Source organism: Sesamum indicum, linkage group LG1 (genome assembly GCF_026168435.1).
Source record: "Sesamum indicum cultivar Baizhima isolate 11 linkage group LG1, ASM2616843v1, whole genome shotgun sequence".
NCBI lineage: Eukaryota > Viridiplantae > Streptophyta > Magnoliopsida > Lamiales > Pedaliaceae > Sesamum > Sesamum indicum.
In genome coordinates, this window is record NC_142657.1 from 14,862,092 (window position 1) to 14,888,146 (window position 26,055).

Below are 26,055 nucleotides of genomic sequence, written 5' to 3' on the forward strand. Positions count from 1 at the left end.
ACCTATGTTATAATGGTGAAGTGTACACCAAATCAAATGCAATTTAATTGAACAAAACTTGCATACATGCTTGTCCAAGTTCTGTCTCAACAAGTCTGTGTAATTTTTATGCATTAGATATGGGCAAAGTAGCTGATGATGCAGCAAATTCTGGACAGAAGCAGATTTCTAGCTATACACGGCTGTCAGACACGACACTAGCCATAGAACAAATTTGCAAACAAAGATTTATGAAGAACATTTCTAATGAAATTCACACCCAAATACAGATGTTTCTGGAGAAAGCAAATTCTTACAAGTTACTAGAGTATGTGTAGGAGCTCAAAGCCTTGCACTGCATAGGGGAAGGAAAGTTGATATTTTTTCACAATGCTAATTCATTAACAGCAGAAGTTCTTTAAGAGGTTTTACTTGGTAAAGGTCAGGGTGCTTGATAGATCTGGCATTTTGTTCAAATGCCTTAGAATTCTTTCTGCCATTCTCCTGGTGGAATCATCCCCGTGGTGGAATGCACTGACCAATGTAGCTGGAAACAGCTTGTCGCTCGATATATTTGAAGCAGATTCATCCCCGCCTTTCATCAAGAACCTCTCTATCATCCAAAATGCTTTCTGCCACAGGGCTTCTTCCTTGTGCTCTTTTACTGCATTCAATACATGCCGGATAGCATGTTTTTCAGACAACAAACTGATGCTCTTGTCCACATTAACTTTGTCATCCAACAACGTGGACAGAGCCGATAAAGCTGCCTCGATTACCTCCACATTCTCATGGTCTAAGCAAACTAGCAGCCTCTCCACTGCCTGCGCATCGAGCAAGCAGAATGTGTCCTGTGAAGAACAGACCCCTCCATGGATGGGGCAAAACAAGAATGTTTCATCTTTCGACAATTTGATTGATATGCATTTTCGGAAAAAGAAGAGTTTTAGGATTTTGGTTTTCTTCCTTCGTGGAGGCCTTGATAGACTGATAGATTGTTTCGACAGATTCTCCAGCCCTATCGCAGACAACTTCTGAACCTCGTCGGTGAATGATCTTGTTAACAGTTCTGTTAAAACTGAAACGAAATTATAGTTTCTTGCAGTGAACAATATTTGATGATCGTACAATGTCGCTGTTAATCGGACCAGAATGCCCACCAAGCCTTCAAAATAAGAGCTTGCATGCCTGCTTGATCTTGTACCAGTCATCTGAATCTGACTTATACTTCTTATGACTGTTGGAATAGTGTTACTGTTGATCAAAGCTAGGTTGAGTGTCAGGTTCTGATGGGGAAGCTTTGCCAGGAAATTGGCTGAAACTGCATGCTTTTCTGTAATTCTTGTAATTTCTGTCGGATTCTGGATTAGACTCTCGGGTTGCCCTTTTGTTTTGCATAGTCTGTCAGATAATGTATGTCCTATGAAGGCTGAGAGTGTGATAAGTAGCTTTATTGATGCAACCCCAAGTTCTTCGTTCGGGATATTTATCAGTTCGATCAAATAGTAGCTGGCTTCTGTCTCCTTGACCACTGAAACAACAGTACCTGATCCTTTAGGGAACTTAATCAAGCATAGCAAGATACGGATGAGATTGATGTTTAAGTCATCTGGGGTTGAGTTCTTGATTCTTGTAACAATGTTGTATACCACGTAGTCTGAAGCCATGGTGTGGCCGTGTGTGTTGACTTGGAAATTCTCTACCTCCAGCCCAGACTCGAGTATATTAGCTAGTATTGTAGCTGCCTCGTTCTTTGAATTCATTGGTTCGTTATGACTTGTTTGTGTAAACATCTCCTCAACCATGATCTGCAATATGCCAGCTTCGACAAGTATCTTCGCATTGGGTTGGTAAGAAGATATCTGTTTTAAGGCTTTGAATGCTGCGTTTCTGCTCAAAGAACCTCCACTGTGCACCATTTGGATCAAAGCTGGAGAAGCCCTCTCAGCCACATAAGTCTTGCTATCGGGTCCAAGAACGATTTCCCCAAGATAGCTTGCCATCTCCATTCTCATCTCTTCACTACCTGTTCATTTCACTTTTGCATTATGTATTGTAGTTAGTGACAACTTTTACCTAAATTCTCAACTGAAAATTTTGATATTACCTTCAACCAGATGAGTTAACAATGGTTCCCAATATCCATTTTCTGCCATAAGCTTGATGTTATCAGCAACTCTCTCTAAGTTCCTTAAGATCTGGTCAGCTTTTTCTGAAGTAAAAGCATCTAAGGAGTGTCTGTATTTGACTGTGATCAGCATCAGAATGCCTCCGGCTACTGTCCCAATTTTATGACAGAAAAATTGGGATCTTGAGAGGTCTAGCAGGAGTAACGCGGATGCATGTCTAACAGGTTTGTGACTACTTGACAGCATCTTTATCATTGTTGAAATATCTACTGTCTTGGCAATAATCTCCTGTATAGATTAAATGTCCGACTAAATATGTTTCTTGAAAAGATCACAGAATATGAATCAATTGAAAGCCTTGAAGCTTGTGAAGTTAGATTATTCAAGTTGGTGTTTTAACAAATGAAGGATCTTAGATGGGTTGTAGTGGTTTAAGTCAAGAAATGTTTAGAGCTAAAAATTTAAGTGATTTACCTTGCCCTCTTCATCATCTTCAGCCAATTGTCTCAATAGTTCCATTGTAACATATCTTACATTTCTGCTTCTGTAGTCCAGAAAGTTGGTAAGCAACGGGATCATTCCTATGCTGCGAACCTGTACCTTATTGTAAGGCTTATTCTTGCAGACGTTTCTCAGATCATCAATCGCTTCAAGAACCATGTTTTCTGTACTGGCCAATGAAAGAGCTGCTCGGGCCACCTTAATTCTTGCAGCTTCATTTCTTTCCTTCCACTCATCGATCGTTGCTTTCAGAGCCACATTGGTGCTCAAAATTCTGCTCTTCAGCTTCTGCCCTGATTTCTGGCAGACAATTTCCTCTGGATCTGCAAATTTGTCAAACCATTCAGTAATTGCTGTTCTCTCGTATGTTACTCCACTTTCCACTGTTACTGGATCATCCATAATCCTTTTCGTCAGAGGACAAAAGAATGTCTCATATAATGGCTCCATATACTGAGCCAACTGTGGCAATGCTGTCAATGAGGATCCAGCACTCAAACTCTTGGAGTCATGTTTGTTGAGGATCCTCGGTCTTTCTGGGATATCAGTCAGATAGGATTTGGTTTCATCCGATGACCATAGATTCTCAGCAGAAACATCGACGTTGACAGAATAAAGATCTGTTTCAATTTGTTTTCTTTCTTCTCTCGATGCCTCCTTTGAGGCCAGTTTCTCTTTCGACTCTAATTTTCGAGACTGGCTGACAGCAAAGGAGACGTCCTTCATGTCCTTTGAGAGAGACTTAGCTGCCTTTTCTGCATATTCTTGGTCCTTGTACACTGATAACGGTATCAGGCTAAGATTTTCCCCTATGCTTTTTACTGTTTCTTCAAGTTGCTGCACTATATTTCTGACCTCAGAATATTGTATTTTCTGCGTATTCTTCTCTAGTTTCATAGTGAAGCTTTTAGCCATGTCCACTCTTCTGCACATAGATTGCAACATCTCAACTGTGCTCGTTGGAGTATTCCAGTTTATATGCAGCTCCATTATGATTGCAGACGCTCGGTAAAAATAGCAACCAATTTCAGTGAAAGTCTCCTTCTCTACTTGTATACATACAACTGAATTTATGATCTCTGATATCCCTGCTAACAAAGACTCAACAAGACTGCTTACTGGATTCCGGTCATCCCTGAGCTGAACCAAGTTGAAATTTCAAATTTATTACAGGCACAAATACCCAAAGCAAATCAATAACCTTAAAGATCCTTAAAACATTGTGATACAACAGTGGAAGATTTTTGGTAGTCTTCGATGATAGTCTTACTCATTAGTCATTACAGTCATTATGTAGTAATACCTCTGAAGTTATCAGAAGATAGTCCAAAGACAAAACTCAGCATGATCACATGAAACTCAAATATCCCTATGGTCGTTTTAACGACAAAGTTTGCAGGAATTTAGGAAAAACTATTGGTAGAATGTTAGAAAAACCGATTCTCACTAGTAGAAACTGAGGATTAGTCCATACCTGCGACCAGTCGGAGCTACTGCCAGACATATTCATAGCAGTACAAGAACCTCTACCCAACAAGATCACTTTTGCTGCTTCATTTCTCTTCAAGTGGAAAAATTTCAACTGTTGATCCTTGAACCAGTTTCTAAAATTGCTCTCCAGGCACCATTTACCTGTTGAAAACGCGGTTTGTTAGAAAACTACAGCATGCTAAATATATTTCTTTTCATGATACTAACTGAAATTCTCTTCATTATTTTTGTAAACAGGATGTCTGCAGATGGACTAAGTCAGCTCCAAGAGACTACTCATGTCCTAAATGAATAGTTATCAGAAAATAATCAAGACTTAGTGTCATTTTCCAACCTTATTGCATCAACCTCTACTGTGTTATTTTCAATTAGATCAAACATTAACTTAAACCCTTTATTCAAATTCAGCCAAATTTTAAATGTCTCTTTAGCTTGAGCCTTAGGCATTGAAAACCTCGTGAAAATCGAGTGGTGTTATGCATCTTCTCGGAAGTTAATAATATCAGTACCAATCACACTTCATCATTGATTGGAACGGAAAGTTAAGTAAATTAACAACTCCAAGATTGTTGAATGAATCTTTGGATTTTGTTTACCTCAACTTATCTACCATTAGCTTAAGTTGACTTACAAACGGGTTGTTTTCAGTGCTTGCAGGATGATGACCAATTCACCACTTCTTGATGCTTGTTGATGAGGAAAAATGTCGTATTAAGACATGTTTTTTTTTTTTTTATCCCAGATTGCATAATAGTAGAGCTGCTATGGTTATTGCCTTAAGGGAGTGGTTAACATGGTTGCATCCACTGGTCAGCAGAGATTATTATATCATTAAGGGATTGCCAATCATTGTTGCCTTTCCATTACCTTGTAATTACTTAGTATGGAGTGAAATTTCAATTTAGAGTGAATTACAACCACCGTTTGTCATAATTATGAATATTTTTTTGTTTTTTTGAAAATTACAAATACTCACTGAGATTTGTAATTTTTAATCATAGGTCTGAAATTGTCTATTTTATTTTAGTTTTTCCAAAAAGACTGTAAAAAATAAACTAAGCAAAATTACATTATTGTCCCTTAATGTAAAGAAAACCTTTTAGTATCCTCTCGCGCACCTTTTCATTTCTATTTGCAATAAACCTCAGTTTTCTACAAGTCTCTCTCCAACCAAACCCCCTAAATCTCTTCAAATCCATTTTTTTCAAGTGTCATTATGTTCAGTTCTTGTATTTTTGATGTGAAGAAGGTGTTTGAAGGCTCAAGAAGTGAAGTTTGACGTCTTTCATCGAAGAAAATGATGCATATGCTTTTCTCTCATACTCCACCCATCGGTTTTTCTTGATTTTATAGTGTTTTAGTTCATTCAAGGACTTATGTGTTTTTAAAATAAAAGTCACATTTTTTTGTTTGCTTTGAGACCCAAACAGTCAAATTTGGGTTTTTTCTTTGTTTAAGAATGTTGAATGAGTGTTTTGTGTTACATTATTTCGTAAAATAATTGTTTGCCCAATATTTCAAAATATTTTCATGAAATCGTAATTTCATTTTAAGATTCGTGGTTTGCAATTTGGGTTTTTGTGAAAGAGGGGACAAATTTGGGTTGTTTTTTTGGATATATTTTATAGTGGGTGTTTTGTTGATTTAAACCAATCAAGACCTTAATACACTATGTTATTAGTAATTTTTAGTTTGTTCTAAAAGCTAACAAAAAATGCAACCGTACATGTCAATGTTTGTAACAATGATATAAGCACCGTATTATTTTGATTATGAGACGCAATGAATTCTAAATAAAATTTTGTACAATTACAATCACTATTCATTTCAGCTAATAAAAAAACTATTATAAGTTCACCCTACAGTCAATATTAAAATAACAATGAACTCTATCTCGCATTACAATACTTACATTAAGGTCCTAATGGCATTTTAATTTGCATAAGGGCATTTTCATCAATTATTTATCTGAATGAGTTATTTGTTAGGCGATCATTAACCTGAAGGGGGTAATTGTAATTTTAGAAATAACAATGGAGCGTCCATAATTACGTCAAACATCAGAGAGATCGTTGTAATTCACCCTTGAATTTATTCCATTCTTTCATGGTACTACTCTAAGAGAGCAACCATACCATTTTGCATATATCGATACGTCAAATTATTCCATAGTCGATAATCAATTCTTACATTTTGTAAATTCACTTTCTTGCACATAATATGTATTATGTTATTTGTGGTTTTTGGTTAAGGGTGAAAAACAAATCAAATTATTCGATGCTCAATTGAAATTGATTGATAAAATTTGTTGGAACTTGATTTGTCACTTTTTAAAATTGAAGTGTAAGCCTGACATCAAATCGAGTTCAAGTTCAAACTAAAATTATGTTGAAGTTCCATTGTATAAATAAATCAATCTCATACAAAGCCTTAATTGAGTTGGGAGCAATATGGAATTTATCCAACTTCAAAACTATATTTAAGTAATTGACAAATATAATCTTTTTACTAAATTACAATGGGGAAAAGTTTAATTTTTAGTGAATAAGCATTCGGGCCTGGAGTTCTCCAGAACAGAATTTATTTCTGGCCTGTGAATGCAAGAACAGTTTTTTCCCGCGCATTGGACCAAGGTATTCTTTTCTTGGTTTCCAGGCACATCAGCCCTTGATAGTTTTGTTGAAATGATGAATATGTGAAAAGTTAATAGTTTAGACTGCAACTTCTGATCATTTCCTGGACTGCTTGTTATTGCTGTCTGATCTTTATTGCTCACTGGTTTCGCAATCTGTTACTGCAGATTCTTTGAGACACACCTCAAAAGTGGCAATCAGTCCGGCAGTTCATGTTATTTTCATTACCGCTGGAATTGATGTCTTTAAGTGGTCGAGTGGAACTGTTTCGACGCCCATTCTATTGCCTGATATTACTGATATGAATTTAATCTGAGTACTCTTCCCTGCTGTCCCTGTTCTGGTGACATCATATGTCTGCCATTTTAATGGTAATAAAGTTCTCCACTAACATAATTTAGTGCTATCGACGTGTTGATAGTTTGCCAAACTATGACCAAACATTTTGTTTAACTAAACTATTTTCCCCTGCAGTTCACAGCATTGACAATAGATTCAAGATCCTTCACTGATAAATTCAGCCGTGAGAGCTTCGTTGTGTCTGTGCTCCACCAATTACATCATGTCAAGCTTGCTTCTGTTTGGTAATTCAACTGTTGATGATGTCCTGTCCAACTTCAACACTCAATTGGACATCCCTTTTAGTTCCCAGCTAAATGGTGTTGTTCGAGTCACCTGCATGCTCCACCTCATGCTCATTCTTCCAATTACATACCACACGCTTCGCCTCAACTTAGATAACCTCCGTTCTTTAGCCACATTCGATCTGCATTCATCACTTTCGGTCTCATTTCTGCTACCGCCTCCTGTGAACATTTTGCTACCAACGTTTGCTACGTGACTCAGTTTATTGGAGCAATGACAGCAGTTTCTCTTGGATTCCTCTTTCCTGCTATAATTGTTGTATGCAGGTAATATCCTTCTTCATTGCTAATTTTCTTTGCCAAGATCATCATATGAGAAGATCCTTCCAGTTATGGATTTTCCCAGTATCCCACCCTGGCATAAACGGTTGAGTAATAGTTATTCACATATCTGATGATACAAATGGCGTGGCCTCAAAGATGGGCAAGATCTTGGCTGGTTTCATGTTTAGCTGTATTTGCAACTGTGGTGGCTGTGAGCAGAGACATCTGCACCTTCTTCAAGAAAACTGGGTATTCTTTTTATTACTTGTATTAATTTTGTCATTAGCAAATATATATCAATAAAAAAAAATGAAAAGAAAAGAAAACATAGGACAAAGACAGCTAAATCAGCATCCAAGAGAAATTACAGCAATAAAGGTAATTCAATGAAAGCTCTAATTCATGGATTCATAGTATGTTCCAACTACAACTTTCCATGTAAACAAAATACGGTTGCCTACTGAAGTGACCAGCAGTAACCTCTTTCTTTATTCGTACAGACTCTGATGAGAACAATTGCCTGGAATGTTTCCTTGAGAACATCTAAAGGTTAATCTATATAACTGATACAGTAAGGATATGTGGGCTTGGCTTTATCTTCCAAGTGTGATCTACAGCTGTTATAATCTCATTCTTGGCATCTATGATTCTATTGTGCCTCGGACAAATCTGATACATATCTACATATTATTTTGCTGAACCCGACTCGAACAATCCACATGTACAAAGCAAGCTTGGATTCCTCCCTGCTATACCCACTTCAAATCACTGAGAATACTGCTGCATGGGATACTACTAATTTATGCTCAGTTAGCATAAATTTTTGGACCATGGTGTTGGCTATAATTGTTGTGTCATTGAAGAACATTACTCAAATCTTCAGCATCTTATGGTTAAAGCTACTGTGTGAATGTATAGAAAACGGACCCCAGGATGGGCAGCTCAGTCTCCAAGATGGCGTTCTCCTGTTGCTCTTTTACGCAATGATTGGTAGGAGCAGCAAGAATTTAAGAATCTTGAGTCGCCACGACAAGGTTAATAATCAGAAATCCAGAAAGAATGATGTAACATCTCTTCAACTAGTTGAAAAAATAGGTCGACTCCAGAACTTCCCTCAGGTCAAAATCTCCTCGTTCTGGCAATGGAGGGAAGTTTAGGTTGGGGAAGGACTTTTGGAAACCCTCCAACAACTGTGAACGAATAGAAACAATTAGTAATCTTAACAATTTTTCCTTTCAGGACTCGAACAAGTCTTGCACAGAATATTACATAAATGGCCACTGAGTGCAGAAACTAGTAAAGCTGATGGTTTCGCAGCACTTTTAGCTTAAATAAACCCAACTATTTACAGGGAGGCAAACTGGATATGATTTTTAATTTGGATGAAACAAGTAATGTCGTCAAGAAATGACATTTTATTGCTAAAAGTAGGGCATGAGTCGAAGTGCACCAGTGCAGAGGATATGACATTTTTATATGAGTTGAAAATCAGATATGGTAGTTAAAAGAGCTTACATTCTCCAAAATTGGTGCCTCGTAGAGTTCAACAAACTTTTCTCTGAGAATCATGTTCATTTTGTCCACATCACATGCATGAGTCCAATATGAATCATGCACACCTGGAATCAAATCATGGTGGGAGTTATTAGACTTATGCAGTGGTATTTTAGAATAATCACTAGCAGAAAAATCATAGTATAATTTATTACAAAACCTGCAAAACTTAAGCCTGCCTCCGAGCAGGCAATGGCAGTCATCATCATATGCGAACCATCAAGAGAGTGCACAAAATTTGGAGGGAAGGCTGTTCTCTGCCGCTTAGCTAACACCTTTAATGATCATGCAATAGATAGCAAGTAAGAAGGATAATCTTATGCTATCACACTTACGATAACTTTCCTGACAGGGAAGCTATAACGAGACGTACCTTGTCAGTTTCACGTTGAAGAGTCAAAACCTGAAGAGAAGTCTTAATCTGCATCCATACAATACCAAATTGTATTAATATAGTAGTCGTCGAGGTTGATGTCAAAAGAACAGGCCGAATTAAACGGATGTCAAATTACCATGTGCCTTCCTAATTTGCGGTAAGGCTGGACAACAGGGAGCCCCAATGGTGTTGTCCAACGTACTGGTTGATTCTCTGTGGCTATAATCTGCAGTGTAATGCAAGGCAACAAAATCAAAGACCTAATTGAATAATCAGGAGGAGGAAGACATGGTGCTAGAGGGAAATGCCCAAACAAACCTTTGCACAGTCTCCCAACCAACTCATTATGCTACGTGCAGCCTCGAACATTTCTCCCAAGGCAGTCAAGGTTGTCTGTTGAGTTCAAAGGCAATTAGCTCAAACCATGCTAAGTTGCAACTTGAATACATTGGAGAGAAGAACTGACCCATGAATTTCAACAACAGTTGAAGGAATCTATGGCATTTGAAACACCAAGTTCTAAACTATATTTTCATATGGAAAAGAAACTTGGTAAAAGATAAAGCAGGAAGTACTAACTTTCGCAGCGTAGCAAGCGCACGCAAACACTTCTGTATCATCATCAATAGCACCGCGCTCCTTTAACCTCCTCTTGATTTGATCACGGGCACCAATATAAGTGACACCATATACTGATGTCATCACTGTTTGCTTGACTAATTTTCTATCCACCTGCACCAAATTAAGAATAGATTCAAACAATTGTTGTTACTGTCAATGCACTGGCCTTCCAACATAATAAGGCTGCACTAGCCATTTGAAGGGGAAAAACGCATTTATCAGTCATGATGTAATATGTGTGATAAGGGCATGAAAAACAACGAAACCTGGTTGATTAACAGCCTAGCACGCATGACGTTGGGATCAGTTGCAGGGTCTTTAGCAGCATCCCTCTTCATTATATCAAGAACTCTGCGTTGAAGACAATCTAATGTATAAATCCAGATTTTGACAGCTTGATTCGATTGTTATAATAAATCAAACCCACGTATAATATTTGTTATTGAGTACAATCCATAACAACTGTCACTCTTCTCAGTGATTGCAAACCACAATTCATCCAGGAAAATCCTCTTACATGATATGTTAACAAGAAGAAATACAACGCAGCATGTTATTCTCTGAACTATAACAACAGAACTATGACCTGATCAGAAACCAACTCACCCTTGGGCCTTGGCCTAACTTCTTGAACTTGTTTGTTATTGACATTTATATTGTAATGATGCATTTGCTTTGACCAAGCATTTTGTTTTGGTATTTGATTTAGTTATTTATTTAGTTTTTGATTGCCACCATGCGGCACCAATAGGAGGATGGTGTTAGGTAACATAACCACAAAAGAGAAAAGGGAAATATGCATCATGGTATCTGAGCCACCTATGACCCAATGCACCCTGAGTAGAGTTACCATTGACCTAAGTTCTCAAAATTGCTTGTAATTGAAATTTGGTACTGCATTTTCTCTATTACCAAGTAAATTGTTTGGTTTTTAACTCAGTTATTAATTAGTTTTTGACTGGTCCGGCAGGGGTGGGCAATAGGAGCACGTTGTTGGGTGATATAATGACAACAGAGAAAAGGAAATTATTCATCACGGCATCAAAGCTTACCTAGCAGCAATTCCCGAGTAAACATCTGCTGGTTTATCTCCTGCAACAAGGTTGACTGCAGCTGCTCCAAGCTGAATAAACATTATAATAACATTGCATCAAAAACAAGGAACTCATACCGAGTTAATATAGAGTGGGCATTTTAGCATAATGCTCGTAGAGCCGTTATATACAGAATAAAAGACATTAAATTTCAACAAAATCTCAGAAAGTCAAGGGAAAATGAATTATATATCACTTAGGAATAAGGTAATACTAATGGGAAATAATTAATGGAAGGCTAGCCACCCTGCTGCTTAAAACTGTCAAAATATATATGTCCGCCTGGGTTGGGTTTCAAGCGTCGGCAAAGCATCCAACGCTCACACACGATATCTTTCAACAAATGTAGGCTAGTTCCTGGTTCGGGCCATCCAATTTTATCTTCCCCTAAACTAAATAACTGGGAGACTTTCATTATCCACAGGTATCATGGTCAAGAAAGTGATGGAGTTCATTACCTTGTCTCGCCCAAGAGCAGCATAGTGTTGCAAGCCATTACATGAGCCATCCTTGAAAATTGAAAATAGCAAGCAAAATATTTAGGTCCAGCTTTAACAATTTAAATTAACAGCTAAAAACGTTACACAGGCAGAATGCAGGTAATAAAAAGAAATCAGGTGCAACAAAAATTATCATCTAACAGAGAAGTGTTGAAGTACTGGCCACAGCTGAAAATTTGACTGTGTGCCACCTTGTGCATAAGGTACAATTCAATAGAAAACACACCAGCAAGAGAAGATAAACATGTAGCTTATTAACTGAAAATTTTGAAATAAATACTTTAATAGAAAATCATAGCTGAAACTATTTGGTATATTTGAAATTTTGGATTGACCAATAAATTGATTAGGGATAATACAACACCGTACCCTAAGGTTTGGTCTGATTACACATTTTCTGAAAATTGCATCAGTACCCTTATCATTTAACAAACAGACCTAACCATTAATGATATTAACAGAGTTTACTTCTGTCAGCATCAAAATTGAGCGAAAATACGATTTTACCCTTAAATCGACTAAGTCAACTGTTCGATAAATACACAACCACCCACCCCCTTAAAGTTTGACCTAAATGCGTATACATCCCGAAAAGTTTCTAAAATTAAAACACATTCAATAATACTTATTATCAACCTATATATAATTTTCACCTTTTATGATGCCATCAACATCTATTTTAACAAACAAAAAATTTAACTAATTGTTAGTTAAAATTTATAAAAATATCTCTAAGAGTTTGACAATGTTTATTACTCATTTGAAATTTATCTATTTATAATTCACTTATCTTAAAAATGTAATGTTTGTAATTTGTGATAGGATTTTACAAGATCGTATGCTATCATGTTAATAAGTGTTTGTATATTACTTCAATCGAAAATTTTAGCATTTATCAATCCAATGCACAAATCACTTATATTTTAATTTTGATACCCCTATCTTGTCATTTTGAAAAATTAATGAGTTTGGCCACATGGTTACAGTATTCATATGAAATAAATAACTTAACTGTTTATCTAAAATATTATTTTTAGAAGTTTCCTTTAATTCTCTTACTTTAACAACAAAATAGAATATATGCAACTGACGATTTAGAAGAAGAAAACATAATGGCCCAAGTTAAAATTTAAGTCTAAATATAATGTTGTGGTCTGGACTTAAAATTTGAATAAAAAAATATAGTTTTGCTTATGATAAAAATGCCTTTAAATATTCAAATATTTTATCATTTTATTTGATAAATATTAATTTTTGGGATCTAATTATAAAGTAGAAAAACTCTGAAGGGAGCAATTGCAATATGACAAACCTTAGGAAAAGTGCCTGTATTTCGAGTATACCTCAGGGGAGGTTTGTACAATTTATAATGAAGGGCAAAACAGTCAATGTATCAAGACTATTAGGTTTTTTAGTTACCGCTAGTGACAGGCGAGATAAATGCAATTTTTCAAACCTTAGAGATCTACGTATAATTAGATCAAATCAAACCTTAGCAGAAGCCAATGTAATTATTCCAATTGATTAAAGCGACTTAACATTCCAATCATAGATCGGTATAACAATAATAAAGGGGAAGAACTAAAATGAAAAGGAGCGTTCCAGCATTTAGTTAGACATGCTTGAGACTCAGTGCAAAGGAAAAATCAATGACCTAACCTGGTGTACAGGCATGTGGGAGACTGTACTCTCCGGACATGGACTTCTTAATGCTTCAGATAGGTTGATGCAAGTGGCCAGGCACTGGAAAGGATCCTCTGCCCCTAACCACCATCGCCTCCCTTCAAGAGGCCGATCTGCAGAATCAAAGATATCCCCCAGATGGTTTTCAGTAAATGAAACTCGACCTTCATACGATAATTTGTCAACGCCACCACCATACACATTAGCTAAATGTATCTTTAACCAGCGTAAGCCTGACTTGCCAAGTGGGCGACCTTCGGCAAACTCTAGGATTCCTCGACAGAGGTCAGAGCCAAGGTGATTCAAATATGGGTGCATTGGATATGCACGCCCCCGAAAATCTAAATTGTGAGGGTAGTAAAATCCATCTTCATCCTTCATTTTTCTGGCCACCTACTCTATCAAATACAAAATATTAATATGTAATAACTATCTCAAGTGCCAACTAAACTGAATGAAGGAGCTTCTTACAGCAAGTTTCAGTTCTGTATCACACCGCTGTGAATGCCTTTCACTGTTCTCCTTTTTCACAGCTTTGACTTTCCACTTCCATTTTTTTATTTCGGCTTCATCTTCGGTATCTGGTTCCTCTGGCAAAGGCACCTGAACGGACATCAAATTTGAGAGGAAATAGAAGAGCTTAAGCAACAGGAAACATTTTTCTGGGGTTTAAGTTTGACACTAAGATTCATAAGCCAAAAAGCAAATGAGTAATCCTTAATAACAAATGGATTCAGATCCTAAAACAAAAAAAAAATGTGATGCCTATGGAAGTCTTAATTTTCACGCAAATGCCACTTACATCTTCACGGTCAACCAGATCGGCAAGACGGCCTCCATTAGCCCAGATTCTGTCTACAATACTTAGTACTCTTTTATTCACCCTCCACTTAGTATTACCAAGAGTATTGAGTGCCTGGATAAGAGAATGAAGATTAGTAAAAGATGTGGTAATAGCAGATAGCAATACGTTATATTGAGTTTTGCAGCAGTCACAACAATTATACAGATAAATCATGACCTATCATATTATTGAATCCAAATAATAACAAAGAAGATCATTAGGGAACATTGATCTCGGAAAGTAAAGAATTGGTTAACCTGGAAAATAGGTTCTAACTGCAGTTTCGGAGCTCTTTTAACAGCGTCCCTTTGTTGTTTTGCTCCATGTGTACGCATCATATATGATGGCAGAAACAAATAAGCACCTCTTTCGTACCTACCAATATTATACAGGCTTAAGCAATCTAGGTGCAGAATAAGCTTTTGTTCTTAACTTGTGGTATTGCCGTGTGCTAAGGACATCACTAGTAAAAAAATCTTAAATGTGAAACTTTGTGTCTAGGGAAACCAAGAATACAATACCCCGTCCAGTTCAATGGAGGAACCAACATTGGCATATATGGAATCACCATGTGCCTCGCCTGTATAGACAGAATAAGTATATCATATTCTAATAATCCGAACATGGGCGTATATCATCTATAAAAAGTTCCAGCGACAGAAATGCTATAGCATATTTTAGTGAATGTATCATAGTCGTAGCAATTGCAAACCAAAAAGAAGCTTGGAAAGGAGTTATGCTTACAGTTTTTTCCAGGCCTTTGCAAACTAGAGGGTCGCACTCAATTACCCCATATCTCCTGGTGCCTTTCCTGTACAAAATCAGCCGCAAAAATAATTCAAGCAGTGAAAATTTTGAAAGACAAGGTGATCAGGGGATGGTAACTTAGAGAACATACAGTTGTACTCACACTGTTTCTACAGATTTGAGTGTGTGCACAAATGCAGGTCGAATATCAGGTGGTGCATCATCCATCTGATCAACTGGAGGTTGTATGTAGGCTGTTTGTGTCAATATCTGAATTAAACGGCAGCCAACCTATCAAATACAACATGAGTGAACTTCAGTTCTCATTCAAGGCAAGAAGTCTGAATCACCATATTTGGTTGCAGACACAAACAGATACACACTCTACACTGATATACATACATATATATATATGTGATTGTGCATGTGCATGTTTTTACACAGACACAGAGAGAGAGAGAGAGAGAGGTTTTATGCCAACTACCTTCACTTGAGCATCCTGGCCCCAGGGCTTCAAATCATCTTGTTGCCTCACTATTTTCCTAACTTGGTGTAATTTTTGTTTCTTCATCAACATCTTGACCTTTTTGCTTAATCTTTCTTGTTCCTTTGCCTCAGGATCAGGACCTTCTTCAGAAGTTCTATTTAAAGCATTTTTCCTCTTGCAATTCTCTAAAAATTTATGTATCCGGACCTGTTCAACAATAGAAACAGTAATCCTTGAACTCTTAGACATATCAAGTAAAAATTACAAAGGGACAAGACGACAATCTAAACTTCCATTTTCTCCCACTTCTGCAGACAATTGAATTAAGGAGAGTGGCAATCCCTATAGGAGGAAATACTAATGGTGAAGCTGGTGCATCTTTACAAGCACACACGGTTCAAGAAACCTCACTTCCAGTTGAACTCGAAAAAGAATGACTACTTGTTTTCTTAAAAAATACATGGTAAAGAAATGTCTGGAAAAGTCAATTTGAATAATCCAGCTACACCTAGAGAACAAAGATCGAGCATGAACAATGAGGACTTATGTCAGGAATTCCCTATGAGAACCACCAAGAAGAATGCTAGATAATAACTTTTCTAGGGAAATGATTAAATCTGAATCTTTCCATCCCTCCAAAGCCCGTAGAACTCATAACATAGACATATTAGACCACTTCTTTCCTCTAATCCTTAATCAAAATAAATATTGAGACTGCAATTAGCCCCATGAAAATTAGAAAATCTAAGCGGGACTTCAAAATTCATAGCTAGATAAGACAGGAAGAACTAACAGCGAGACACAGATTACAGAACAACCAATTAATTGATGGTCTACGATGTGCAAGCACGGGGATTTTACTAATAATTCCCAACAAGGTTGCTAATGTCCAATGTTAGAATAAGAGGGATCCACCAATTTCTCAATAAGGGCCAACATCACCATAGCAATGATATCGACCTAATAGTTTCATTTCTGGTCTGCATTCATGATCTCATTATTCCCTTTGGCAGAGTGATGCAGTTAGTTTCCAACCATTCACATATAGACACACCAAGAAGAAAACTGCTAAGTGCACTAGAGATGGTCTTAAGAAATACAGCATATGTACATCATTATCTTTTTCTGTCTTACTTATATATATATTCAGAAAAGCAAAAGGGAGGGAAGTTGCTTCGAGAAAAGGATATGGCAAGGGTTAAAGGAAATTTTAACAATTCAGGAGAGCAATAAATTTTTCAAAGTATAAAACAACTAGGTTATAAGAGACTATAATGAAGTAGCCCTACTCTAGATAGATATAAAGAATCTATAAAACCCAGAAATCCAAAAACAAGAAGAACAAGGCTCAGATTTTTCTAAAGCTCAAACTCTACAACTTAGTCACTGAATACAAACTTAGGAAACATCCGAAAAGGCATAGATATTATAGCCATTACCTGTTCACAGGTAGACAGGTAATGGCAACCCAAAAGTGGTGGGAACAACATATATTTCTTCCTACTAGTTATACTAATTCTAAAAAGTATTGGATATTACATGCATCATATGTTCAATACAGGTATTACAGCTCATCTAGAATAGTATTCTCATTTCTCTGTAATAGTTTATTAGGACAAACAAAAATATCTATGACTATATCAGGCATCTAGCATTCTAGGTTACAAGTTCACATCATACTTGTACTCAAATACTAAACAAACAGCAACAATACATTACTGAAGGAAAAAAGGAGCACATGAATGACAATAGTGAAAGACTAGAGCAATCATTAGAATTCAAAACTCGTCTGAAGAAAACAAATGTTAAAATGAAATTATAGTGTGCCATCTACAAACCAACCTCATGTTCGATTGCTTCACCAATATGACATGCAGCTTGGACAACTCTAGCACTGCCGTTCCATCCTCCAGTCATCAACAATCCCATCAACTTATGCATCGTAATTACTGCCATCATATCTGCAGGCAATTGATCAAAATAGGGTGCATATGCACCACGGTTTTTTCCTTCTTTGCACAAATCCTGCTCAGCAGCAATGGCATCTTTCAATGGTTCAAACCACCCTAAGAACAATGACTTAATGTAAGGCAAATTAGGGGCCAATTTTTGCTCACACATGTCTACTAAAAGCTCTTGGTACTCTCTTGCAGCCTCTTCCCATGCCTCAGTCTCCATCTTTATTTGTCTCCTTCTAAGGCTATTGTACTTCCCTAACCCCATTCCTCCCACCATCTTTGGCTGCTTGTTCTCCGTGATATCCAAGCTTTTCACCTTCATTTCTTTGTTAACCTCTTCTATCAATTCTTGAATTTCGTCAACCTCCTCCTCGGAGGTGGACACGAAAGCCTCAGCTGCAGTTGCATAACCCCTTGTATTGCCAAAAAATCCAAAAGGGTCACAAGAGCTTGCATATTTAAGACGGCTCATATCACACTTCCGCCAAAAGATCAAATCTTGAGAAAATCCCGAACCAAAGTTGCGAGTATTTACATGGCTCTGAGGCTGAAAAGGTGTAGCCTTTTCAACAAATAACGAATCCTGGGGAGATCTTACAGCTGAGAAGGCATTGAGGGATGGATGGGATTCTGTCAAAAACTTTAACTTTCTCAAATAGGATTGTCTCGACAAATTTCTCCACATATTTCAAGCGAAGTACTAATTGGTTGCTGAACAAACGACAATGACGAAATGAGATAATTACTCAATTTGAATGCGGAAGAGGAAGAGAGAGATGGTCTCAAGGCATCTGAAGCTCACAATTCTGAATAGAGAAATGAATTTTGGGAAGCAAAGAATTGAAGAAGAGAAAAGCAAAGTAAGGGTTTGTAGAGGGAGGGAGAGGAGGACAGCGAACCAGAGAGGCTGTTCCTGTGGCCGCCTAAACCCCTGCTAAAAACCTAGTCATGTTTTGGCATTTTGATTTTCTGAATATTTGATGGAAAAAAAAAAGTGAAGAAGGTGAATATAATATATATATATATATATATAATTAAGGTAAATATTATATTTGATCTCTTAAATTTTCCTTTAGAATCACTTTAGTCCCTTAAGTTTATTTTTTTAATTTTAGCATCCTTAAACTTTAATTTTTATTTCAATTTGGTTCCTCTTACAATTTTTCGGCAAAAATGTGGCCAGATTTGTATTTTTGGAGAGTAAAATGATCAATAAATTTGATTTTGTCATTTTAGTCCTTTAAATTCATAAAAGTATCGTATTAGTAATTTTCTACATGAAAAAAATATTTTTTTATATTTTATGCTGATATTTAATTATCTTATGTGAATAATAAAAACTTTGAAATCTTGTGAACATAATAATAATATATTACTTAATTTAAAATAAACAATCTCTTTTTTTAGTAGTTAAACAAAATAAAAAATATGAATAAATTTTATAAAATCTATCTAATATGAAAATATAATAAAAAATCCTCAGTCAGTAATTTTTTATTTCAAAAGTTAAAAATAAGTCTAAAAAAGTTAACCCAACAATATTTATTAAATGTTTGGATTTTCGAACAACAAGTTGGTAGATTATGTTTTTTAACTATATTCTTTAGTTGATTTCACATATATAAAATTTATTCTAAGAGGTTTTCTATAAAATGGGACTATATATTTGAAAAACCTCTTAAAATGAATTTTATATATATATTTGAAATACACTAAATAATTTAATTAAAAGTACATTCCACCAACTTTTCTTAAAAAACGTAACTGTTAATATTTAATAACATTGTTAAGATTAAATTTTATTAGACATATCTATAACTCCTAAGATTAAAGAACCAACTTAGATTTTTTAAAAATATTTTGAGATTAGATAAGTTTAATAAAGTTATTAATAATTTTGATATTTTTTGTCACTTTTGAAAACGAAAATAAAAAAGAGAAACTATATATGTAAACTACAATTTTTGGTTTAAAAATATAAAATAAATTAAAATATTATATGTGTTATATATTTATTAATAAAATATATTTCTAAAACGAAGTCGAAACGAATATCACAATTCCTTTCCTTTACGCCTTTATTAGTTACGAAAGCAGTAGGACAGGTAAAACATTGTATTTTTGTCAGTTTGGATTATAATCTTTTTTTTAATTTTATTCAGAAACTAACACGATAATTTGAAAGAGTAGAATGGTAATTAAGTTTTTTTTGTTAGTAATTAGAACAATATTTAGTTTCTATAGGATAAGTACCCAACAGAATCCTAGCCTAAGGACGAGGAGAACCTCCTGATAGCTGGAGTCTATCTTCTCCAACAATCACCTTATCGAATCCCAAGGGGACTAAACTCTTCCAATTGGTAGGAAGCGAGGGCTATTAGCTCCCTCCTCTCAGTAAAAAGTAATTTTTTCTCAACAATCACAAACACAAAAACACTATTGCTCTAAACATTTTAGTACTAGTTTATGACTCTAGATTATGTTCATTTTATCCCCAATTATTATTTTCATCACTATTTAATGACTTAAACGCTAGTGTACTGACGCGTTTTTTGCAAATTCCCGTTTTAAGACTTGTGAAGGCTCATGCCTAAGAGATCCCAAGTTGACTTATCCAAACAAATGACTTTTGACTTGCATTAGAGTATTTCTTAATATTGGTAATAGAGAATATTTTTCAATATTTTCTATAACTGGCAATTTTTATAATTTACCCACATGTCTCATACAATTGGAACCATATAATCAATTTTCCTTAAATTTTATTCCACTCTATATACAATAATTAAGAGGGGATCTGGATAAATTTAAAACCAACTTAAACTATTGTATAAAATTTCATAACGTGACTAGTAAAACTTTTAATTAGAGCTGAACTTATATACTTGCCAATCATACTAATAACAAAATCAAAATAATTAAAACTTTAAAAATTTCATAATTTTATTTTTATCCCAATAGTACAAGAATTTTATTAGAACAAAATTTTCATTTTTATAATTATAAACTGATTATAAAAACTTCTAAAATATTCTAAATCAATTTAAAAAAAAAAACACTTTCTTTTTTTTAGAGAAAAAAAACATAAAAAGCACATTCAAGAACGGAATTCTGCAAACAATATCTAAAAATTAGCAAAAAAATCCATCCTATCCAAATGTGGTCAACTTACCCAAAAAATCATTAATCAGATTAAATTACTTTCTTGATACAAATCATAAAATCATGCTATACACACTCTATAAATACCGACGCTGCTTCTCTCATACTATCACATACACACCAAATCATTTCAAACTCTCACTTCTTCTCAAACTTTGCAACATATTTTAATTTGTAGGGTGAAGATGGCTTCGATCAAAGTGGTGTTCTTGGCTACCATGTTGCTAGTCCTTTTGGGTTAGTTCTTTGTTTTTTTTCCCTCTTAGATGGTATGTTATTGCAAACGCTCAAAAATAAGTTGGAATGAGTCGCTACAAAATTATATCCAGATTCAGTTTGTTATAGTTCTCCATTTTCTTGTTTGTTATTGACAAAATTTAATTTTCAACTAGTAGCATTTATTTTTGTATAGAATTAATTTTGTAAGTGATTAACTAATAAATTTTATATTTGCAGGTGTCCCATTATTTTCTGAGGCCCTATTTTTTGGAAAATGCTCCAAGGACTCTGATTGCAACGTGCCTGAAGGCCGTGATTGTAAAGAAAGAGTTTGCCTTAATGGGAATTGCTTTTGCAAAGCTCCTCCTGTCAGGAAATTCAAAAGTGAAGCAAGCGAGAAGAAAGCTGATTTTGAACGCAAATCTGTCCCTTGATTAACTAGTAGAGACTGTTCTTATGATATAGACTCAAAATCTATGTATGCTCTTGCAAAATGAAGTATATTTGGAACAATGAATAATATATATTATATTTCTTCATTGGAAATATTCGGTTCTCAACATGATACTTGAGATATCATTTTTCTCAATCCAAATGACAAAGTTCATCCTAAATCAACCTAAGAAATCAAACATAATCAACCCACTACCAATGAGCCATAAAACAACAAGTCCAACCAATTCAACACTACCTCAATGTGTTAACAAGATAACAATCAACGCAAGCTCAAATACAGTCTGTTGATGGCCCATCCAAATCAATGGGTTAAGTTAGCCGCATTCTACACATCGAACAATATTCATAACAAAGTACATCAGCATGGATATACATGATAGTTGTAGTCTACTGGATAAATATGATAGACAACCACTTTTCTATTTTTGGATATTTCATTGCTGATATGGCATATTTTCTTCCTGCCAGTATGGCACATAGATACCATGGCATACAAGTGTACAACTGGACCAATCTTATCATGAGTAAGTAGACATCTCATCGATATGGGTATATGTTAACCACAACAACATCCTTGTTTCTCTCATCGTGCTCCCATAGATGGGGGCTTAGATAGGCCAAGAGAGATAACTAATTTTTTCAACTCCCATTCAACTTGCATTTCCTCTTTACTCTGTCTTACATGATCTCTATATCCATGGACACTCTAAAAAATTACCAGATATTGAGTCGGATACGGCATCCACGAGTTCGAAAATATAAAAAAAATGGACATGGTGTCAGACACGCCTGTTGCTTGTCCAACACGTTTTGTACTTCTTTAGGATTTTTTTGTATAATTTTAAAAAGTTTTTGGCTTTTGTTTTTTTTTTTAAAAAAAAAGAGTTTTGGGCTTAGTAAAAAAGAAAAAGAAATAATTCACTCCTCTTAGACTAAAAGTTTTGAAATTAAATTACTAAAAATTCGAGTGATGGTCATAATGATTTGATTAATTTGCATGATCTCAAATTTTCATTATGTACTTTTTACAATAAACTAATTATGTATATTTTTAAGCCACATTTGGTTAAAATTTACATGCAAAACATGCTTATTTAATACTTTATCTTGATACTTTTACATATTATATATTCTGATTTTATGAAAAAAATGAGAATTATACATAATAAAAGTATATTATATATAGCCGTGTCAATGTCGTGCTATATCCTATTTTTTTAAATGTTCTAGCATTGTGTTCGTGTTGTATCGTATTCATATAGCCATCTCCATATCTATGCATCACAACAGGATTTGGAATAAATGCATTTTTGGCCCTAAATAGACTCAGTAATGCGATTTTGGTCCTCAAATAATTTAATATTGCAATTTTAGTTCTCAAATTTTAACTTTTTGGCATTTTTTGTCGTTCGTTTAACTTTTCCGTCAAACTTAACAGAAATTTCATTTAAAATGAAAAAAATTGCTATTTTCCTCCCATTTTGTAGTGTTTTTCATGTTGTAATCCAATGCACCCATTTTTTCTATTTTTCTTCAAACTTCAATAGAAAATAAACCAAAAAAAATAAATTTAAGCAACAATTTTTTGTTGAAATTATCCAGTTGCAAAGGCGTGTCCAATTATTTGATTTATTCCCTGGGAATGTAATGCAAAACAAGCCAGGACCCGCTCACTTGATGTGGAAGCAAGAGTGATATCGGGCAACAATGAAGTCTTCCTTCCCCCAAGGAGGAAACTAACAAACCAAAACTAATCCAGCAATGGAAAACATAGCCGAACATCCTAGGTTATGAGGACAGTAGAGATTTTGATTCTAAAAACATGGCAAAAACCTCTAAATAAATTATTAAATGAAGATGAAAACATTTGAAATATTTTAAATCAATTAAAAAAAAACAAAATCTAAAAATTAGCAAAAAATCCATGCTATCCAAAATTGGTCAACTTACCAAAAAAACAAATCATAAACTCATGCTAAACACACTCTATAAATACCGACCGAGACCAACGCTGCTTCTCTCATATATACCATTACACACACACCAAATCATTTCAAACTCTCACTTCTTCTCAAACTTCGCAGCATATTTTAATTTGTAGGTGAAGATGGCTTCAATCAAAGTGGTGTTCTTGGTTACCATGTTGCTAGTCTTTTTGGGTTAGTTCTTTGTTCTTTTTCCATGTCGCATCTTATGTTATTATTTACGATCAATAATAAATTTAAGTGATCATTGTAATAAAATTATCTCCATAAAAACTTAAAATTCAGTTCGTTATAATTCTGCATTTTTTCATTTGTTATTGACAAAATGTACTTTTCAACTAGTATAATTCATTTATAATTAATTTTACAAGCAACTAACTAACAAATTTTATATTTGCAGGTGTTCCATTATTTTCCGAAGCAGTATTTTTCGGCAAATGCACTAAGGATTCTGACTGTGCGGTGCCGCCAGAGCCTGAAGGTCGTGATTGTAAACAAAGAGTTTGCCTTAATGGCTATTGCTTTTGCAAAAATGGACAAAGCCAGAAGAAAGCAGATTTCGAACAAAAATCTGTCCCTTGATTAGCTTATAAAGATTGTTCTCATGATATGCACTCATAATCCATGTATACTCTTGCAAAATAAAATTTATCTGCAACAATGAATAACATTGTATTTCCTTATTAGAAATGTTCGATTTTCAAGTTGAATATTATTGATTACTAGCTTTAAATTAATTTGTTTTTTTTTACTATTGTATGAATAATATTATATTGAACGGCAAAAAAACTTATTGTGATACGAAATTCGGATCTTATCATGTCCTATGATCCTATAAAGTTGAAGCATTTATTTGGGAAAAAAATTCGTTAATATTGCGTAGCAAAGAATTGACACGAATAGATCGATTATGCATTATTAACATTTCCCAAGCAACGCATTCGATGCTAAATGGATCAAATCACATTATACTATTTAAAATAAATTGTATAACATCGTATGTCAATTTCATTGACAAATTATTAGTTCCTCGTTTCGCCACATTTGGTTATTTCCTTAAAATTTCATTGCCTAATTAAGTTTATGTTTAATTTCTCACTTACTTATATTAAATCTCCATTAATCGCATCATGTTTATCCATGATCGAGCTATTTAATTTTATTATTATTGTGCAAATATATCTCAATTTATCTTGTAGTTATTTATTAGTTTAATAATTCATAGTTTCCCTGGTCAGTTACTAATTAATTTTGTTATTAATAAGTTTCCAATTCTTATAGTCAAATGAAATTATCAATATCATTGACCCATTTTAATTATTGTATTTTAGTAATCGTATAATATTATGTTTCTATACATTTATAATAATTCATTCATAGAAGTTGTTAGGTATATATTTAACAATTGATAAAATAAAAATTTTCCCACAATACTTTACGAAAAAGAAGTTGTTAGTAATTTATAATTATTATAAATTATTTGGATTATTTTGTTATGAATAATTTCATTTGTACTAGATTGAGTTAACCTATGAACAACTTTATTTGTAATTAATATGTTAATTTTTTATATATATTTTAAAATAAATAAAAATAAAAATGATCCGGTCAACTCTTCAACGGTTTGGTACCTAGGCGGGGCAGGCCGGGTCTTGGGTCCATCCAAACCCGCCCCATTGCCACCCCTAGTGATATCTATTTACCAGATGAAGATAAAGTACCCGTCTAAAGCAAGAGTAGGAAAAATAGTAGACCATCAGTATGCGATATGTAAATGCTATGTTGAGACAATCTATAAGAGAAGCAGGAAGGACTTGGAGGTAGACCTACCTTAGCATAGCAAGGATTAATATAAGAAATCTACGCATTATGACAAGCACAGAATTGAGGTCCATGTTAGCATAGTAATATCTATAAATTAATACACATCAGTGGAAATATGATGAAAGCATAAAGTTATATCAACGAAATGACTCAGTAATACCCGCTTGAGGCTAAGGCCAACACGGAAGTCGGAACAGCAAACCAAGTTGAACAAGCTTATGAGGCTTGAACTGCCTCCTATTGAGACGGTCCAAGAGGGATTCATCGGGAGCAAAGCGGGAATGTATAGAATACTTTTAGTATATTCAGGAGGATTGACTATCCAAACATAAGAAAATTTTCAAGGATTATGAAAATAAATGACAAAATATTACAAAAACATTGACAACTAGTAGAGGGCTTATAACGATGGCCTTCGTCAGCACAGATTCTTATTCTAGAAGCACGGGGATCCCAAATTAACCTTTCCCTTTGTGAGGTCTAAATATATTATAAAATGAATGTGAAAAAGTCTAAAATATATTAAATCAATTGAAAAAACACACACCCTGAAATCTCACTTTTAGGAACTTAATTCTGCACACGAGTAAGCAAAATATTCATCTTATCCAAACTCGGTTAACTCTCCAAAAAAATATTAATCAACTTATAATACTCTGTACACACTCTATAAATACCTGTGGAGACAAAGGTGCTTGTCTCATACTCATACTATCACATACGCACCAAAACAAACCTAAAGCCCATACCCTCATTTCAAATTCTCTCTTCATCTCAAACTTTGCAACATTTTTTGTAGTTGGAAATGACTTCAATCAAAGTGGTGTTCTTCGCCACCATGTTGCTAGTCACTTTGGGTTAGTTTCTTTTTTTTTTTTTTCTTAATTATGTATGTCATTACGTA

General features: G+C 34.8%; 2 protein-coding genes and 2 long non-coding RNA genes across 6 annotated transcripts; 2 read left to right on the forward strand and 2 right to left on the reverse strand.

Moving 5' to 3' along the window:
• Window positions 1-204: 204 nt before the first annotated feature.
• LOC110011495 (Armadillo/beta-catenin-like repeat family protein) lies at window positions 205-4,866 on the reverse strand. 3 transcript variants are annotated; one of them, XM_088877598.1, is made up of 5 exons: window positions 4,732-4,866; window positions 4,084-4,241; window positions 2,583-3,749; window positions 2,087-2,396; window positions 205-2,005 (listed from the first exon to the last, which is right to left on the reverse strand). In XM_088877598.1, exons 2-5 carry the CDS (start codon window positions 4,117-4,119, stop codon window positions 408-410), a joined length of 3,111 nt encoding a protein of 1,036 aa, XP_088733724.1. In that variant the 5' UTR covers window positions 4,120-4,241; window positions 4,732-4,866; the 3' UTR covers window positions 205-407. The 3 variants fall into 3 exon arrangements, with proteins under 3 accessions (XP_088733724.1, XP_088733729.1, XP_088733723.1); XM_088877603.1 differs by lacking the exon at window positions 4,732-4,866 and adding an exon at window positions 4,308-4,518; XM_088877597.1 differs by lacking the exon at window positions 4,732-4,866 and having other exon boundaries at window positions 4,084-4,518.
• Window positions 4,867-8,023: 3,157 nt separating this feature from the next.
• MGP3 (male gametophyte defective 3) lies at window positions 8,024-18,460 on the reverse strand. Its single transcript, XM_088881009.1, has 19 exons — window positions 17,390-18,460; window positions 15,545-15,754; window positions 15,224-15,351; window positions 15,058-15,124; window positions 14,835-14,893; window positions 14,571-14,688; window positions 14,272-14,385; window positions 13,941-14,072; window positions 13,446-13,862; window positions 11,745-11,795; window positions 11,245-11,315; window positions 10,459-10,543; window positions 10,151-10,303; window positions 9,890-9,964; window positions 9,708-9,797; window positions 9,569-9,616; window positions 9,356-9,470; window positions 9,157-9,260; window positions 8,024-8,831 (listed from the first exon to the last, which is right to left on the reverse strand). Exons 1-19 carry the CDS (start codon window positions 18,188-18,190, stop codon window positions 8,721-8,723), a joined length of 2,949 nt encoding a protein of 982 aa, XP_088737135.1. The 5' UTR covers window positions 18,191-18,460; the 3' UTR covers window positions 8,024-8,720.
• Window positions 18,461-20,766: 2,306 nt separating this feature from the next.
• Window positions 20,767-21,434, forward strand: LOC148789481 (uncharacterized). Its single transcript, XR_016067743.1, has 2 exons — window positions 20,767-20,904; window positions 21,124-21,434. It is a non-coding gene; the product is annotated as an uncharacterized LOC148789481 (long non-coding RNA).
• A 1,944-nt stretch (window positions 21,435-23,378) lies between these two features.
• LOC148789482 (uncharacterized) lies at window positions 23,379-24,064 on the forward strand. The gene is made up of 2 exons (XR_016067757.1): window positions 23,379-23,501; window positions 23,728-24,064. It is a non-coding gene; the product is annotated as an uncharacterized LOC148789482 (long non-coding RNA).
• The last annotated feature ends 1,991 nt before the right edge of the window (window positions 24,065-26,055 follow it).